Raw genomic sequence first — 19886 nt, 5'->3', positions numbered from 1 at the left:
CGATGTGGTTCAAAAGGAAAAGTTCTACCTACTAATTCAGAGCCATGCTCACCGTTATTTGAGGCGTAGATGCCTTTGAGCAGGGAACCTTTGACCTTAAGACATGTTATGTGGTTCCTCTCGCAGTGGAGGACCTCTAGCCTTGGGAAGATGGAGGCGTCAAGCTCCGTCAGTTGGTTATCCCTCAGGTCCAGCTGGGTCACGTGCCTCAGCAGGTCCGGCTCATCTGGCACCATGACGGAGATCTTATTCAACCTAACAGAGGAGGAAAGAGTTCATCTTCAGCTTGACCAGACTGCGAATTGTGTTTACATATTAGTGCTGGATTTCTGTTGCACAAGTATCATTGCCCTCTATTCAGTAGGCGTGTGATTTACAAAACAGGATGAAAGCTGAAGAAGAGTAACAACTGCAGCTGATTTCAAAATTTCTTCGACAAAGTTTCAGTGAAGCATTAACTGGAAAATAGTGCAAGTCACTCCAGCTCTGTGTTTCCTTGCGAGACTACAAGAGGGGACTTAATGGGTAGACAAATGATTTCTTCATTTCGTGCTCTTTAGCCGTCTGGCTCTGTGACGGAATCCGCCTGATGTTATTGTTTCCATAATTAGTGAGATTAAAGCATGTTAATGTGTATAACAGTCGAGACAGGAATGACTGAAAAATCAAAGTCATGCATTGTTCTGGGCAGAGTTCAATGAGTTCGTTCAGAAAATCCCCTCTAAACATAAAAACTACAGAGTGAGCTGCCAGTGCGGTTTTACCTTAGATCGATGTGTTTGACATGGAGCAGTCTGAAATTCTGCAGGGTGAGCGTTTCCTGGTTGTTTCCAGCCATGCAAAGCTTCTCCATGGAAGCCAAGCGCTCGAGCACCTGGGGCACATGGCTGAACTGGTTGAAGGAAAGGCCTAAGTAGCTCAGCCTCTGCAGGGACCCCAGCTCACACGGCAGCTCACTTAAACTGTTTCCGTCCAACAGGAATGTCTGCAAACTGAAAGAGGAACGATCAGGGATTTTGACAAGGACATATCTAATGATGTCTCTGGATTTTATCAAGCGTTATAAGATTAACATGTAACATGCTATGCCTCAATAATCAGTTTACTTAATGTCCAGTAGATGGCAGCAGCAAAATAGCAACCCTACTGGTCACTTTAGGAATTTACAGGCATACCAGATCTGTCCTGCAGATTACCTTCTCATCTTCAAAAGTTCATACCCTGCATACCAGCATGTTTGGCTTTGACTGAGGTCTGAATATGAAGGAGTGTTCTGAAATGTAATCCCAGAACTCGTTCATATTTTGTGTGTTTTTACGACCACAAGCTTTAGTTTGGATTAATGGGATTTTATGTGACAGACCAAGAACAACACTAACTTGACTAAAATTTAAAGCTTAAAGAAAAATGATGCATGGTTTTCAACTAGAAATCCACTGAGTGCGCCATATATTTGTTTTAAGTCTTCCTGACTGTCAAAGCTCAGCTGCAAATCTTTTGGGATATGACTCGACAAGCTTTGCATATTTGCAGATGAACCTTTAACAAACCTGGTAAAAACAGCATATTCCCAGTTAGACTGAATGAAGTACCAATTTTCAAGTGTTGCCACAGATTCTGATTTGACTGGGCAAGTCTAACATAAAGAAGCATCATTATCTTAACCACTTCAGCTCTTGATCTGTTTAGGGCGGACCTTCACTCAGTTTCAGGTTTTATGCCACCTCTGATGGATTTTTTTTCTGGAATGTCCTGTAGATAGTGTCATCAAAAAACAGAATCCCCACATCAACTTTCATGATTGGGGTGGAGTCTTAAATAAACGTATGAGAAATGAAATGATTTCTGAAATTACTCAAAAGTTCCATTGGAATTTAGTTAGGGGTATCAGAGTACTGATATATAATATATTTGTCTGAAATTTATTTAGGAGAAATTTTGAAAACCATCTGTTTTTCATTTTACTGCTTAATTACATATTGTTTGTGTTGATCTGTCACATAAAATCCCAACAGAAGACACTAAAGTTGACTGCTTCAGGGCTGTGATTCCTTACTTAAGGCATTTCATAGTGTCTGTATTGTCAGTACGTGGCTGGTGATGTTTGTACAGGTAATGTTTGTCAGAAATGTGGAGAAAAATTAATTTTTAGCAGCTTAAAGAGATGAATAAAAACTGTCAGCAAATGTGTCCAAACCCAACTCATAGCTGATTGAAAAATATTTTTTTTTATCAAAGTGAAATGTGCATCAAAGTGGACAGACAAAGCAAGCTTATTACCCACTGATTAGACCATTGTTAAGATGAGATCATTACAAACAAAACAATACAAAAATAAATAAAGAAGTAGACCAAAAGTACTGCATGAGTAAGGTCACCATTCACCCTTTTAAAATCGACACATTTGGCTATGCAAAAATTTGACACAGACAAACAGAAATGTAGTGCACTGTTGCAAAATGTGTATCTACAGAAACTAATAGTAGATAGAGGAAGGTAAACACCAAAAGGAAACAAAATAAGAAATGTCTTAAAAATCACATATGGGGAAATATATTAAGCTCCTGACATCACCAAAGATTTTGATCTGTAATATGTATTTCTTTTGCCTTTTGACACTGGTAAAAAAAAAAAAAGTTTTCTTTCCATTGCTTCTGTGTAAATTGCTTCTTTTGCTTACTTGCTCATGGCCTCCACAGAGCTGGGGACAGAGTCCATGTAGTTACAGCTGAGGTTGACCTCTGTCAGGGTGGGGATGTCACAAATGGCCAACGGGAACTGACCAAGGTGGTTATTGGAGAGGTTGAGGCTGCGGAGACGAGAGAACCTGAAGAAGAGAACGGAGACGGAGAGGGTAAATTGAAAAGCTTGTTTATATGTTGTAAAGATTAATATTGCAAAAAAAATATAGTGCATTCATAAATATATACATGGGGAGTGAAGCAAAGTCTCGCTTGAATATATATATATATATATATATATTATATATATATATACATATATATTATATATGTATATATATATATATATATATATATATATATATATATATATATATATATATATATATATATATATATATATAAGGTACATAAAAAAAATACAATGAATTTCAACACCCCCAAAGACAGAGTAGTTTTAAAAATTCATGTTGACTTGTTGAGTAAACAAATGAAGCATGAGTGTCTGTTATTTCTTTAAACATCAGAGACCAGCGGCATTCAGTGTGTCCCCTCATGACATATTAATAACCCTTATAGGAGCCAAGCCCTTAGGAAGAAAGGAGACCAAAACTAAAGTGAACTTTGCAGAATGAGCTTTTCTTTATTTATCAAACAAACAACTTTTTTTTCCACAGTAGCTGCTGTAACCAGTATTTGATCGGATTTTTCTTTTCTAAACTCAAGCTAAACACAGATTCACACAATATATTATGACAATGATAAGGATGTTGGAGTTATTGATTTGAGTGGCCAAGTAATTCCAGCTGAGGGCGGCCCCTGCTTGACATTGGTGGAGATTATGTCAGAAAACACCTCTTGATCACTACATCAGTCTCTGCAAATGGCTGAGTAAAAGACTCATGCCTTCGCCTCAGTCTCTGTGTCTCCTCCTTTATATCATGTTAGGTCATTCCAACATGTAACATAAGAGACAGTTTAAAACCTGATCTTGGTAGCCACATTGTCTTATTACTGAAACAATAGTAAAACTGTGTTACAGAGACTACTCTCTGAAACCGCATAATGTTGTCTATGCTCCAAATTTAAATAATTCATCGCGGCTGAGCAAGAAAAAATATCTTGAATGTTCTTACTTATTCATCTTTGTTGCAGTGCTAACGAAGCAGCGATTATGTGAACAACTCCCAGCGTGATAGCATCATTTTGGTTTGTTTTGGTATGTAAACTGCAGTTTTAAAGTACTGGTTAGCATATATGCTGAATTGTTTTTTTTTGTATGCAACAATAAAACACTTGCTCTTGTGCTCCCAGTAATTGTAGACACCTACCCTACAAGACAGAGCAATTTGTTCTTTTGTGGCAGAAATTAGCCATTTCAGATGTGACTGATGGCTAATTGCCCCTAGAAGTAGAGGTAACAAGAACAAAATTACGGTCATGTATTTCATATTGCTAAAAAATTTAAATGCAGAAATCGTACAAAGTCCTCATAGGACCATTATTTTGCGGTATTTTACAGAATAATGTCCAGACACCACACAGAAAAAAGGTTCTGTATTGTTGAAGTCAATAAAGTCTCAAAAACAAGCTGCAAGAACTCCTGAACCTGGTGTCCAACTATAATTTTGTTCTTTAGTCCTGGGAGAGAGAACAAATGACTCTGTTGCTGCTGAGTTTGTAAAGGTCTGTAGACGGATAGTTCTTAAAGTTTTTTCTTAAAGAAAAACTTGAATCAGCAACAATTGAGGTCAGCAGGTGGGAGCTTTACATTAACAGAGATTGAAAATCAGCCAAAACACCCAACTGGTGCATTACTATTACAGTAAAGCAACCAGAAGACCTAAAACAGTCTCCCCTGATACAGAGTTCTCAAAACATTTCAAATTTTCAAGAATTATTTTGTGTTAAAATAGGCAAAAAAGTTAATTATATCACATTTTGCCCTCTGTAGTCCACACTTAATACTAACAAAAATCAAAGAGAAAAAAAATCTACTGACTATTACAAGATTTTTGATAATCTTGTAATATCAAGATCACAAGATTGGCATATTTCTGTTACAAAAACATGCAAAGCAGTTAAGTTTGCAATTTAGTTCTGAATATTCTACTTCCAGAAGAGATTCTTAAAATGCTACAACATCATTACTGGATTATGGAGACTGAATATGCTTAAGTTCTTTAAAAGAGAGAAGCTCGCAAAACAAAAACATCATCCAAATGAAAGCTCAGATGTAAGATGTATGTCTTTGCAAATACATTTAACTCCCTTGTGAAGAAAGCAGTAGAACTGTCATTCAATAACAAAAACAAAAATATTACCTGAACAAAAAAACCAAAAAAACAGAAGGTTTTGTTTGTACTCTTCTGTTACGACAATATCAGTTTGCTAGTTTTGTCCCAACATCTTCCATAATAAAATACATGTTTCAAAAAGTTAGAAATATGAAAATGAGAAAGTAATGTATTGATTTAGTATTTGGTTCTGGTACATAATGGTTATCTCCTTTTTTGCACACAAATTCCTAACAGGAACAGCCAATCAGCACTCTCCCTCCTTAACTGACCTGCACACACAGGAGAGTTTCACACTCAGAAAACATTCAGACATTTTCGGATATTTCAGATGTGACTGATGGCTAATTGCTCCTAGAAGTAGAGGTAATCAATGACTATTTTCCCCAGTCACCTGGGGAAAATACCAAAAGGATCCTGATGTTTCTTAGATTTCACTTAATTACTTGAAGTTCTGTTTTAAATAATGTTAATTAAAAAAAAATCTGAATTTTCTGCCAAAATTGAAAAGAATGAAATCTGTAAGTATTTGGCAAGTAATAACCAGATGTGTCATACTGGAGGCCAAATTAGACCAACGGTGAAGGAGTCCAAGAGTACTATTGCATTAATAAGATGGATTTAACTAAAAAATGCTTATAAATGCCACCAAAACACTGTCAGTTAGCTCATTGTTTCAAAGGTCCAGCCAAGAAGTCCATTTATAGTTTTTTGAGCAGCTGCTGTGTTTTGGGCAAATCTCTGATAAACCCCTGGTACGCTGTGCCAAGCTCTAAAATGGCCACAAGGCAAAGCGGGCATCTAGCTGGTGAACGATGTGGAGCATTTAGCAGTTGAAAAGCCATAAATCCTCTAATGAAGAGAAAATATAAGATGAAGAGAGAATGGATATTTTGTTAGGTGAACCAATAATCAATTTCATTTATTTTGTTACAAAAGGTTTACAGGTAGAGTATAAAAGCATAAAATTAAAAGTTTTGATTTCTGCCAAGATTTAAAGTCCCATTACAGATGCTATCCAATAGCTACACCATAAAAGCTTTTGAAATATTTGTCTAGCATTTCTGCCTCAACTATTTGTATTAGGAATAGAAAAGATATTACACCACAATTTAAAGAGGGATCGTTAAAAAAACAAATCAAAACAAAACAGGTTTTAACTTTGTCTTAAACAAAGTGTAATGATTAAGAAATGCTTTTGGGATTTAGCACCTTACTATTAGTGAATTGCGTACATGACATTACTACAACTATAGCCTGCTGTCAAGAATTAGAATGTACAGTAGATCTTTAACAGATTTCTAAATCCATTATGTTAACATAATGACAGCGAGAGAATAAAGATTCAAAATTCATGTTGCTGTACTCTGTTTCGTTTAGCCTTCCGGTTATCTATACAAGGTCTTGCTTCCTTGAAGCCTGAATGATCCACAAACAAATAAAAAATTATTTTTATTTTAATAGCTTCTTAAAATCTTTGTTTTCTCTGACTTTGTTTTTTAAACACCTCCCTCATACAGAGATTGCTAATTTTGAGTCTTTCTGTTCTAGTGGCATCTACTTTGGTGCATTAACAAATTAAAAAAAGATTGTACTTTCAAGTTATTCTATATATATATCATCAGTGTCTCGTCTCTCTCTCTCGATAGATAGATAGATAGGTAGGTAGGTAGGTAGGTAGGTAGGTAGGTAGGTAGGTAGGTAGATAGGTAGGTAGGTAGGTAGGTAGGTAGGTAGGTAGGTAGGTAGGTAGGTAGGTAGGTAGGTAGGTAGGTAGGTAGGTAGGTAGGTAGGTAGGTAGGTAGATAGATAGATAGATAGATAGATAGATAGATAGATAGATAGATAGATAGATAGATAGATAGATAGATAGATAGATAGATAGATAGATAGATAGATAGATAGATAGATAGATAGATAGATAGATAGATAGATAGATAGATAGATAGATAGATAGATAGATAGATAGATAGATAGATAGATAGATAGATAGATAGATAGATAGATAGATAGATAGATAGATAGATAGATAAACTAACAGTCCACATCGGCAGTACATAATGTAGTACACTTCTTAACTTCTTAACCTCGCCTGCTTGATACAGGCCTCTCAAGGGAAATGTGGGAACTCAAGTAACTCTGCTGCATGTTTCTGTCAAAATCCCTCTATTTTCAGCTAAACTATTCATCTCTTTCTCATTACTGACCTCATTTTCTCTCATGCTGGGTCAAATGCGGATGAGCCTACTTAGATTTGGCAAAGCAAAATAGATGCTATCTCCTTTGACCGGCAGGGGAGCTATGCATCCCATATTCTGATTTAAAAACAGTTTTTCCCTTCCATGTCATTCTCCTTTTAACATCAGTCATTATTATCCTGGAGATTAAAAAGGAAATAAAGATGAGTCAAACTAATATTACCATGACAGGGACTCACAACAATTTGACCCCATTTGTCAGGAAGGCACAAAAGCATGTCAGATTATACACGCACTGCCACACAAACACAGAGTTCTCGAAGGCGAGCTAAAAATAAAATAAAATTTAAAAAACCCAACAAAAAACATAAAAATGCCATACTGTATCATGACATTGCATGCACTGACCCCAAATCTACAGCCTGCAGCCAAATTTACAGGCAAGCGACTTCTCTACTAACACACGCTCCGCTTTGCACACGTACATGTAGTACGGAGTTACAGTGACAAGCATAAAAGTGAAGCAGAACATTATATATTATATATGGCTACACACCCACACACACACGCATGCAAACACACGCGACCACACATGTAGCATCCAGTGTCTTGCCTGTGGTCTTTAATCTGGGACCATGATAAGCACGCAGCAGATGGTGCCCACAGAGAGAAAGAGTAAGACAAGCAAGGCACATTAAAAGCTTCCCTGCAGTCGCTTCTATCCTTCTGGGCTCTTTTGGCCTACCCTCCAACAACCCTGGCTGGCTTCTTTGATCCTCTTGTGCCAATGGCTCTTGTCCTAGTCTGGTCAGGTTGATGATTTGCAAGTATGCGGCTAAAAACCAAATCTCTCCAAATCAGACAGTCATGTCCAGCTGTTTTCAATGAAACCTCGCCATCAGTGTCTCGTCTCTCATCTTTTCATATCACAAGTTTCCTTTAACACATGGTTTATGCTTCGCTTTCCTAAACCTCACCTTGGCACAAAGTTCATCATCTGAGCCACAACATTCAATTCAAAATCAACTTGACCTATTATGACTTTCCCATCTTTTTTTTGTTTGCACTTTGTCATGTTGCAAACACAAAGTTTTTTTTTTTTTTGTGATGATGGATAAAGTGCATACTTGTATAGTGGATAGAATAAAAAACATGGTTTTCAAATGTTGTGTCAATCCTTTGTAGAATCACCTTTTCACCGCAATCACAGCTGGAAATGTAATTGGCATGTATTAATGCCCTTTTTACATCCAGAGAGAAATCTTGCTATGGCTCTCTGCAGCTGCTCTGGCACTTCTGTGAACCTCTTGGCTGCTTCTCTGATTTAAGCTCTCCTTGGACAGCCTGTTACTTCGGGTGGACACATAGATCTGCAGGTGTGCCACACACTTTCCAATTCCAGGAGATGTAATGAACAATACTTCTTAGGAATGAGTATCATTTTATATCTTTACCCTAGTTTAAACTTCTCCACAAATTTATCCCTGACCCATCTGGTGTGATTTTATTTTATTTTATTATTTTATTTTATTTTTTTATATCTAATTATGGTACTGTCCGCTGTCTAATGTTCTCTAACCTCTGAGGCCTTAACATAATAACAATTTTTCCACAAACTGTGGAAGAATTGAAGTGACATAAAAACATCAATGATACATGCAATAGTACACATTTCCAAAAATCAACCCCTTAGATGTTTTTCCTGTATGTAAGTCACAGTATCATACCTTTGCAGTTGCTGAAGGCGATGGTCTGCAGGCAGGAAGTTGTGTTTTAGGTTGAGGTGGGTGAGGTCGTGGCTATAAAAGAGGTTGGGGGGAAGAAGTTCCAGACTGCAGCAGGACAAATCAACTGAGTTGATTCTCTGAGACACCATCTAATAGGAAGTAGGGAGAAGAAAAGTGTAAAAAATGAATGGGATGAATGAAAACACTGTTGATCAGTATTATCTCCATCACATGAGAACTGTCGTCGTATACATCACCATGATAGGGGTCAAACATTAGAAAGAAAAGATTTTGACCTAACATTGAGAACTTTAAGTTGTTTGGTTCACCGAAATGTTGAAGAGTGTAGTAGCAGTTTTGTGTTTCCTTAGCGTGAACAGAGACACCAAAAGCACCATAATTAAAAGGCCAGAATAAATGTCTCTCATCTTAAGGAGAAAATTCTACAATTTGTGAACTTGAGCCTTTAAGAGTGGAGTTAGCCTGCAGCTCTGTAGTCATCGCTGAAGCACGTTCCATCTTTATCCAAGCGTCTATTCTGAGTGTCCCTTTGGGTACCGGTGACATGCACGTCCCTGTTAATATTTAGAAAAGAGGTTTTCTGGCTGTGTCCTACTTGAGTTCAAATGAGAGACGGAAGAGAGAGAGACACTGTGTGTGAGGGCACCTAGAGACAAAGGCTTTATACACCATGCCAGTGACAGTAATCAGCTATAAAATGTTTTTGAACTACTAAATAAATTTAATTCTGATTAAGCAATCAAACTTCTTCTAATTAGCAATTACAGTAAATAAAAAAATCAATTTCTATACATAATATATACTAATATTATGTATAGAAATTGATTATTTATATATATGTATATATATATATTCTTAGTTTTTTTTTAAAATACTAAGAAACATGGGCAACAAATATACATGGCTTCAATATCTAGTGGGAGAAACCTGTCATTTCCAATTGAAAACAAAACTTTTTTGTCCACTGAAGAGTTTGAAGCCATTAGAAAATTCTAATGTTAATTTCAGTCATTTCAGCAATCTCCTTAAATATTTTCTTTCCATGATGCATGGAAAAAGTTTGATCCCTCATATACAAACAAGCATCTTTTCATTTCAATGTAATGTGTCTTTCGACATTGTCGAAAGACAACGCTAGTCACTGCATCAGTTGTGGTTAAATAACTTGGTGCTAACTGAAACATAATTATCCATGCAGTAATTTTAAAGGGAATGTTTTCACTTTGTTTGCTTTGATAAATCCAGGTGGTACGTTTTTTTTTTTTTTTTTTTTGAATGGCTGTGTATATTAGATTTTCTCAGTTGACGGACTCCATTTAATAAGCAAAAACACAAAAATCTCAGTGGATGGGTTCAAAAATATTTGTTTACAACCTTGTCAGCAAATTTATGCCCACTTGGCCGTTTCATAGTGGGATTAAAGCGCATGTCAGCTGAACAAATACAAAACGGACCTGACACTTTTGTAGTTTTTTCTCTTCCAACTCCCTCACACACTCCATACCTTGGCAGCATGTCTGTGCCAGCGCAGGTGCTCTGTGAAGCTGTCAAAGCTGACATAGTAGGTTTGACTTTGAGGCCCTGCCGAGCTGAAGGCCAAACAGTGATTGTGCTTCTTCACCTCCTCCACCTGTAGTCAAAGTAAATATAAAAGTGACAACAGGCTGTGAACCATTTTGACCACATACACAAAAAAAAAAAATAGTTATTTGTAAAAATAGATGAGAGGAAATAAGGAACAAAACTAACACAGGAATGACTAATTTGAAATGACTTGTTGAAGCAGTAAAATGCTGAACACCTGCAGTGTAGATTAACTCAGTCAAAGACAGTTATGAAAATATGCAAAGCACGCACTCCTCTGATCAACACCTGTGCGTGACAGAGGCAACAACAAATGTAGGTGAAACATCTTTTTTGAAAATGCAGTCACACCTGATCATAGGGTAGCCTTTGTGAATGAACAGCTGATTGAGTATGGAGCTTGAATGGAACACCAGCACACACACTCAGAATGTAAACAAATGCGGTCTTGTGTGTGAGACGTTTAGAAACAGGGTGTGGCGGGGTAATGGAGTGTTCTTTGTGTCAGGCATAAAAGTAGATAATTATTTTTCTGAAAAACCTTGGACCTTATTTGTCAAGTAGGCATGCAAGGCTATAAATGGATAAAGGTGAATTTATTGAGCGCTATTGCACAAAAGGTTAAAGTGTGTCATGACTTCAGAATAGAAAGGAACAACACATTCTAATAAAGCTGAAAACATTCAGATAGAACCAGTGGCTCTCTAATCTGAATTTAATAAAACACAAACAATATAAATATTAAACTCAAACCAAAGAGCAAACAGTTACTTAAGGTCACATACTGATCGTCAGGTCATTTCGCTTGTGGAGCGACATTATCACTTTACGATTCAAAGCATAAACCATAAAACATTGAAACAAAATGGATAAGCAAGAAAATGTGTGTCATGTTTCCTTTACATACCTTCCCGCCAATGAGCGGCAGGATGTGCATTTTTCCGATCTGGCTCTCCTTGACAGAGGAGACGATGAGGCAGGAGCCGCATAGAATGACCTGCCGTCTGGTCCAGCGGTTGACTGGCAGCTGGAGCTTCCCTTTCCGGACGTTGTAGGTCCCTGAGAGCTGGACCCGCTCAGAACTCTCAATACTTTGGGGCTTCCCTGTGAAAAAAAAAAAAAAAAAAAAAAGAGAAAAATGGTTTAATACAAAATATGTTGGCAAGTACATAGGTAAATAGACATGGTAGTGCATTTAAAAGTGTATTTAAAAGAAAACCTATGACTATTGACAGTATAAAACATAATTAAAATCATAATTGGCTTTTCTGTTGTTTTTCCAAATCAGATAAGTAATTTTACATGCATTTTTTATTTATTTATTTTATACAAATGAGTTTTTGTAGTAATGCCTTTCTTAAAAACAGGAAGTGAATATATGGATAGTAAGTAATCTGGATCTGCAGTCCCTGACCTATTTATGTTATTGAATAGATGACAGACTATATTCTTGATATGAAACAAACCAAAAAGATACTTTTTTTTTTTTTTTTTTTTTTTTTTTTTACCAGATATACTCCTATATAGGGAGCTGGTTAATCCTCTCAAATAACATTTATCCCGGTTTTTGCCTCCTTTAAGTGAGGACTTGACCATGCAAGTCCTCACTTTATGAACTCAAGCTGGAGACACTCTTGGGTTAATACTTTGCTATGCTTTAACGTCCTAGTTTAGCATTCCAAATATCACTTGGTTACTCTTTTTTAGCTTTTCTTCTCAGAAGAAACTTGCAGTTTTCAATCCATGATCTTTTTTTTAAGAAGTTAAAATTGTAAAAGTAGTGAAAATGACTGTATATGTGACTTTTATTAATACAAACAACCAGGGCATGGACTCATATGTGTTGATCCGGATATCTGCTATCTGTCATTTGAGCATTAGCTGTCAATAGTAGAAGGCTAACCTGTTACTCTCAGATGTTTTCTGAGTAGGGCTAATAACTAACCAAACTGTAATAAAACAGACTTCAGTGACATTTTGTAAAGTATGGCATATTTTTTGTACATCTTAAATATCGTTTATGCAGAGCCAAAGGTGACAAAAAGCTTTATTACCACACAACCAAGCAAACCAGTGGAACAGAAAAAGATCTATTACCTTCAACATAAATGTTAGACATGGATGGCCTACTTTTGCAGACAGAATATAACAGTGCTGATTTACATTTAGTGAGGCACGTCTTACATTATTATTGACTCAGATAAAATTCTAGCTGCGTGTCTCTTTAATTAGGCTCTTGGAAATCCTGAGCTCTCTCAGTTTTATACATTTGTCTGCCTTTTACTTTTTTTTAACCCAGTTCCCTCTTGCCACCGCAACCCTGCCAAACCTGACTTTCAGACTGCTTATCAGGCATTCTGTCAGCTGAGGCTGTGTTATCACCCAGTCTAAACACCCAACTGCTTTCTGTCTACCTCCACCTCCACAAAAACTTCCCCAGGCTGGCACACACTGTACTCCCTTCTCCCCTCCATCAGTTTTTTCCTCCTAGATCCGTCTCCCTTGCCTGGCTTTCAATTTCACCATTCCATCTACAAATTGTTGTTTTGTGCTTACTGTGTCTCTAACCAAGTTTTTTGGTATTCAGTCAATTAATGTATCTCAATGTTGATGAAGTTTACCTCCAAGACGATGTCCAAAAAGCTTCATAGAAAATAATTTTAGTCCTTTTTATGGTAGACCAGCTCATCGCTAGGCACACATTTCCACTGACACTAAACACAGAGTCACTAGGATGAGCAAGTGTGAACTTGCACATAGTCTTGTTGTTGTAAATAATTCAGGTCCTTCACATGCCAACTGGGGCTAATGTAGTGCAATAAGATATTTCTATACGGTGGTAGGCCGACACAAGCTGATCAAACCCGAACCTTTTGTGATGACCTGACTTTTTCAGAACCTTCACACCAATAAAAGACAGCAAGGAAGAACTGATCAATTTTTTCATTGTAGATATTAAACTTTTGTTCACAGCAGAATCACTAATTTTGAAGATGAGACTTGACAAAATGTTGAGCATGTGATATAAAAGCTAAACATTCATACTTAACTACAAATGTCAGCTATTTTATGATGTGATAGAACATTTTGAGGGCATATAGAATAATTCAGGATAGAAAAAAATCTATGGAAAATATTAAGTATCTCATGGACTAGATGCAAATTATAAAGAAACAACATACAAAATGTCATATTTTTGCAAATGTTTACATCATATAACCCTGCAATGTTCCATTAGTGGAAAAAGTAGCAACAAATGAGTTAATGTAGCAATATTATCAACAAGAAAAACATCACAAAACACACCTCTACGGGCTCGTCACATGTCTTGGCATCAAGACTGAACTCTTTTCCAGCAGCTGAAAGCCAGCAATAATAAATTGAAGTTAATTGCTAATGAATATGTATGAGACATAATGATGTAAACAAGATCTTTATTTCTAATGTGGCACAAAAAAAAAATCCAGTGCCCCATTATTCGCAAATACAAACAAGATTTTCTTGAGTCTTAATCAGTGTTGTAGTCAAGACCACCTAAACTGAGACCGAGACAAGACCAAGACCAGAGTGTATGGAGACCGAGACTGCAGTGTAATCAGAACATTACAAGAACAAAAAACGGCTCTAGGTGAGGCTCCAGTCCTGTCTTCTTAGTAAAGAGAACAGGAACACGTAGCCCCCACAGTCTGTGAAAGCAAAGCGCTGCTAAATGATTGGTGGGTTTTGCATCCATTGAAAACAAAACTATAAACAAATAAACTGTTCAGTATGCTATAAGGTTAGTGATATTTCCACAGTCGCAGGCTTGACTGATCTTGAAATAAAATACCAAGACTGAAACAAGACCGAGACCATCAAGAAATGAGTATTACAACACTGGTCCTAATTCCCTTGATACATACTGTTGCTCTCCAAATTCATTTACTTGCACTTCTAAACCAAGTGGGATGTGAAGGCAGAGAAGGAAATTGCAGGTTTTTATCGCTCTTCGAGGAGACTTTATTATCACCACCCACTCCAGGTAAAAGCTGTAGAACGACTGGATGTTTGTGTTGCTATCATAATGTGTACACAAAGGCAGAGGTGTTGGCTGATGATTTTTCCTGTAAGCAGCCTATTTTCAAATTTAAGACCATAAATGTGAAAAAAAGAAACAGCTGAATAATATAAGTAAAGCAAAGTTCCAATTTAAGTTCTACTAGAAAATAATTTTGATTAAATCAGAAAATTACAAAACTTTTTTGATGGAATTATGTATTCATTTATAAAGATCTTTTAAACCATCCTATTTCCAATAACTGTGGTTGTGACCCAATTTTGGGTCAGTTGACATTTACAAAATATGACAAATCATGACCAGGGATTAGGTAAGAAAACCTTAAATTGACCTCCAGCAGCTTTATTTCATTTGTTGGAATCAAATAATGCTACTTCTTTCTAGCAGACCACTATTGGGCAATAGAATTTTACTTTAAATCAAACCGCAGGTGGTTAAGAATTGATTCGGGACTGGTACAAAATGTTCAGTGGAAGACAGCTACAAAAGTATGAAAGAAATGAAGGGGCAAAAAAAAACTGCAATTGTTTAAAAAAAAAAAAAAACATATAGCATTTATAATAAGCTTTCTTCACATGAAAACAATTTTTTGAAAGCTTTTAATCCCTTCAATGCATAACGAGTTTTATACAAAATGTCACAAGAATCTATGAGACAAAACAGGGTTAATGGAACAGACTGGTCATGCACCCCTTCTGACTTTGTGTCTGACAGAAGTTATCAGCAGGAGAATATTTGCATGGCTGATCTAAGGAAGAGAGAATGTGTTGTGTTAAGCAAATTATTCACAAGCTTTTAGCTTCCGTATGTCACATGGGCATATTCCTACTATTTTTAGGCTTTTGTTGGAGCATGCTCACTCCTACACATGCATATGCACAAAAGACACACACACACCCCTACGCCTCTTCAAATACCTCTGCATGTGACCACACATTCAGACACGGCCACATTTGGAGCTTACAACTATCTGACATGGACGTGTGGGATGTTGGAGGATACACTTTAACAGTCGGACCGTGGGAACGCACCCTGGAGGAAACAACGGGATAGGTGGGAATCCCAAGTGAGCATCCTGTGCACAGTGGAGAGCAGGAGAACAGCAGGATGACCCTGCGACAGGGGGCAGGAAAATATAACAGGCATTTGCCATATCCAAAATTTATAAACTACAGACGCACTTCTGCTGGAAATTTTTTGAGAGCCGATGATGTTAGCCATTAAGGTCAGTCATCCCATAATCTATGGGGAATGGATAAGGAGTGAAGCTAAAAATAATCGGGGCCTGCAAGGTGGGTGTGTTCGTGTGCAGAAGTCAATCTATTCCCAGACTTACACTATGCAGAAGCAGGAGGACAGTGTGTGTTTGTGTGTAAGAAACTAAAGATAGTTTCCTTCCTTTCCCCCAGGCAGAGGAAGTGATGGTTTCCCTTCCACACTGGGATCCAATAACGTGTGTTCACCCCTGCTGCTTAAATATAAACCAAACACACATACACACATAGAGGAACAATTTAAACTAAACTAGTCAATACCTATTTGGATTTATGTCAGTGATTAAAAGTGTACAGATGTAAATAAATGGAAAAGGAATATACAACTTAATACATATTAGATTCATGTTATTTTAATGTGGTTTATCTCTTAAAGAGAGGAGTTAAAAATTAGGATGAGTGGTTTCACATAATTTTAGTTTAGTTAATGCTTAGTTCTGGTTTTTGATTTACGGTCCAATCAAGCAGAGATGAGGGTATGTTCTATTTGTTAGACTTAAATACGATACATGCATTCTTGCCACAACCCTGATTACCACTTATTAAGCTATTTAAATAACAATAATGCAAAATTAGAAAACAGAATAAGAATATTGTAAATCTCTACAACAAAGTACCACAAGTTCTTGAAGTGAAGCAGAATTATGTTCAAGAGTTTGCAGAAAAATCTGAATATCACAAGGTAAACAAAGACCCAAGTAGTTTAGCAAGAAATAGAACAAATGGAACCAATCATCACAAGTAAATAAAAACAAATTAAACAAAAGTTGAAGATTTAAAAAATGAATGGTGCAAATGTAAGATGTCACTAAATGTAATTTAAGACATTGTGGCTATATAAGATTACATTTGAGATAATTAAATTAGACTATGTTTTAAAGCTATAGAAAAGTTGTTTTCCTTTAAATGGGCTCAAACAAATCTAATACTTACTAAAAGCTTTACTTACTTTGATTAAAGTATTTTTTAACACAATATGTATGGATGTAATAGTTTCTTCAAGATCAAATTTCTTCCTTTTAATATGTTGTGCAGCGTAAGCATCTTATTAATTATAAACAGTACGTTCTCAGCTGAGAATTGTCAAAACACAAAAACAAAAAACGAAAGAAGAAAATGTTACTGTTGCTATGGTAATTCCAGATTTATTTCACATGATTATTAATTAAAAACAGCTCACATGAACTGAACAACCTGATGTTTACAGTGCATCTGCTACAACAAAATATATTGTTTTAGCATAACACAAGTAAAAGATCATCAAACATCTGAAAGAAAATGTTCAAACCTCACTTTGACATTTGACTGGCAGGTTAACCAATAGTGACATGGTTGTAATCAGATTGAGAAGTTATCTACCTCCCACATGGCATGCAATCACAAGCATTACTTCAAGCACTGGTGCCATTTTTTGTGGTTTAATTCAAGTGTGCTGAACCAGAGATATGTCTATAAGCTACAGTACACTGGTCCTTGACGACTGGAATTTGACACCTGCTATTTAGGACACTCATTCATTTCGGAAGGCTAAGTTCAAGTCCAAAGATTGAGCTATTAAAAAATGGTAAGATTTTTCATATCAAATATGCAAATATTGATTAATACACAATAGCCTAGTGGCCATGGCTTTACAGGTAAGAGCATGAGCATCCACATGTGCAACGGCCTCTAATCTGTGTATTTTAAAATGCAATATGAAAAACAAAATCTTTTAGAGTAACTTGTATCATATAATCAATTAATTATAAACAACAGTCTGAACTAGTGATGTCTCTCATTTTCCCACATGAGATATTCAAAATAACACCAAAGACAGCTTCATTTATCTTTCATTTAGCAGTTCAACACTTCACTACTCTAGAGCCTAGGCATTGAGAAGAATGAAACCCAGATTAATCACTGTGCCCTGCTAAACGCAACCTGACATTAGCACACCTCCGTTTCAGGACTGGGCACGCCATACCGTAGGGCATCTATGACCCACATAAGTCACAACAGAGCATCAACCGACATATATGCAACTGTGACGTGCAGGATAGAAAGCTTCACTTCTAATCTTCAGCAATCATTTGACGGAAGACAAAGCATCAAAAAAAATCTTATCAGACACGAGGTGTGGTGCTGTTGGAGGGTAATAAATGGATTAAAGGAAGAAAAAAGAACAAGATAAGTGTTGAACTTAGGAAGGGGAATGGTTGACTCTGGGATACAACTGCCTCATTTTTCTGGTTCATAGGACGTCCAGGCGTGCTCATGAAACATCAAAATGCATTTGCTTTAAAACATGGGGATTTTAAGAACGTGCTTCCTGGACTATGCCATTCCTTTACTTACTTCTCCACCACTCCTCTTGTACTATGCTTGATTTGAGGTGATTACACAGATTCAAAATGACAGACCGTGCAAGGCCAGCTGCCTGGCAGGGGTTGACGAGCCTCGCAAGAAGGTGGCAAAGGCCATCATGAGTGACAGGTCACTCACTGCACTCAGTTAAAGTGCTCCACAGTTTTTCCTCTCTGTGCACATTTTAGGCAGACACATGCCTTCAACTGAACATGTGAAGCACTGAAATAAGAAACCCTGTTTAAAAACACCAACTTTCTGAAATTAGAGATCCCAATTAGTAGGCGCTTAATCCTACAACCCTCTTTAAAAATTCACAGATGTTCTCACACAAACAGGTCAATACAGCAAGCGGGGGCCGACTCTCCCTTAGGGACTGACAATGTGCTGATGTGTGAAATGTATCAAGCTGTACTTTGCCTAAGCATGATAAGAAGATGAGGAACATTTGCATGGGAAATTAGTGAAATGTTCCTACATTATCGCAGTGTGACGCCACATTTGCACAACCTCATCTCGAGTTATCCGTTTTCTTGAATCGAGTTGTGCTCGGCATAAATATGCTCGGCTGCAGGGTTGCCTCAACGATTGAAAAACACAAGGCTGAAGTTGTAATATCGTGACTGGTAGAATTAAACAAAAATGTCCAGCAGTCAAAACACTACTCAAGGACACACCGAGGTATGTTTAGTTAGCTTCATTTCAACCCCACAGAAAGGTTGAGGAAAAGACGCCAACTGACTTACATCATTTGATCTAGACGTTGTAAACCACTTTCAGTCCAGTACCATAGCGATATTGTGGCTCGGCATTAGCTTTGGATTGTGTTGGGTGATAAATGTAAAATATTAGCATGCTAAGATAGTGAACCACATTACAAGCTCACATTATGCTAATTTATAAGCCCAACCATTTACTTTCAGTATCTGCTAAAATAGATTTTCCAGCTGTCCTCTTGACATTTTAGATTCTAGCAGTTTAGGCTGATAAGAGTAATAAAACTGCTATCACTTGATTACTTGAGTAATTTAGTCATTTCAACCTAAAGTATTAGCAAACTATTATGTACATAAATGCAAAGGTTTCTTACACATTTTTTCATCTTAAAAATATATTTTGGTTGACTTTTCATGCAAAATTAATAACCTTCTGGACATTTTTATGTTTTCTATGGAAGATATCAATTTCTAATTTTCTTGCCAATTCAGATTTTGATTGATTTTCTTTGTTTTCCAAAGCCCTATACCCCATCAAAGTAAAAAAAGGCAGATGCAGCTTTTTTTTTGTGCCGACAACCCTGCACAAACACATTCAAAACTGAATCAAAGTAAAAACTGTTGCTCCATTCATAGACCATAAGCAGAGGAAGTTCTTAAATCGATTGGTGACGTTTCTTTCTCAAACCACAGTATTGCATCTGAAGAGTGTTTACACAAAATTGCATCATACACAGATGTAACAACAATTCCACAAGGCTCCATAGGTAGGACAATTTATCTTGGAAGACTGAATCAGATCACAACTAAAGATGAAAGTTAAACAGCTTTAAACTGCTTGTTTAATGAACGTGCACATTATACACTTACTCATGTTGTATTGTGTTTACATTATCTCTGCTAAATAGCTTTTCAATAGAAAGCAATTAGAAAACAAATGACAGAGAGTCTGTGTGTGAGTACTTATTTATCAAGAGCACACTAAAGA

The 19886-nt window shown here is 36.7% G+C and overlaps 1 protein-coding gene across 1 annotated transcript in view; it reads right to left on the bottom strand.

Moving 5' to 3' along the window:
- The window catches only part of phlpp1 (PH domain and leucine rich repeat protein phosphatase 1), a 51180-nt gene that overhangs the window by 8905 nt on the left and 22389 nt on the right, over nucleotides 1-19886 (bottom strand). The window contains exons 2-7 of the mRNA XM_055032911.1: nucleotides 11416-11612; nucleotides 10429-10554; nucleotides 8904-9052; nucleotides 2681-2827; nucleotides 765-992; nucleotides 53-255 (exon numbers count right to left, since the gene is read on the bottom strand). Coding sequence (XP_054888886.1) covers nucleotides 53-255; nucleotides 765-992; nucleotides 2681-2827; nucleotides 8904-9052; nucleotides 10429-10554; nucleotides 11416-11612 — 1050 coding nt within the window. The remainder of the gene's footprint in view (nucleotides 1-52; nucleotides 256-764; nucleotides 993-2680; nucleotides 2828-8903; nucleotides 9053-10428; nucleotides 10555-11415; nucleotides 11613-19886) is intronic.

This window comes from Poeciliopsis prolifica, unplaced genomic scaffold (assembly GCF_027474105.1).
Source record: "Poeciliopsis prolifica strain line A6 unplaced genomic scaffold, Auburn_PproV2 SCAFFOLD008, whole genome shotgun sequence".
NCBI lineage: Eukaryota > Metazoa > Chordata > Actinopteri > Cyprinodontiformes > Poeciliidae > Poeciliopsis > Poeciliopsis prolifica.
This window is presented reverse-complemented; position numbering and strand designations above follow the sequence as displayed.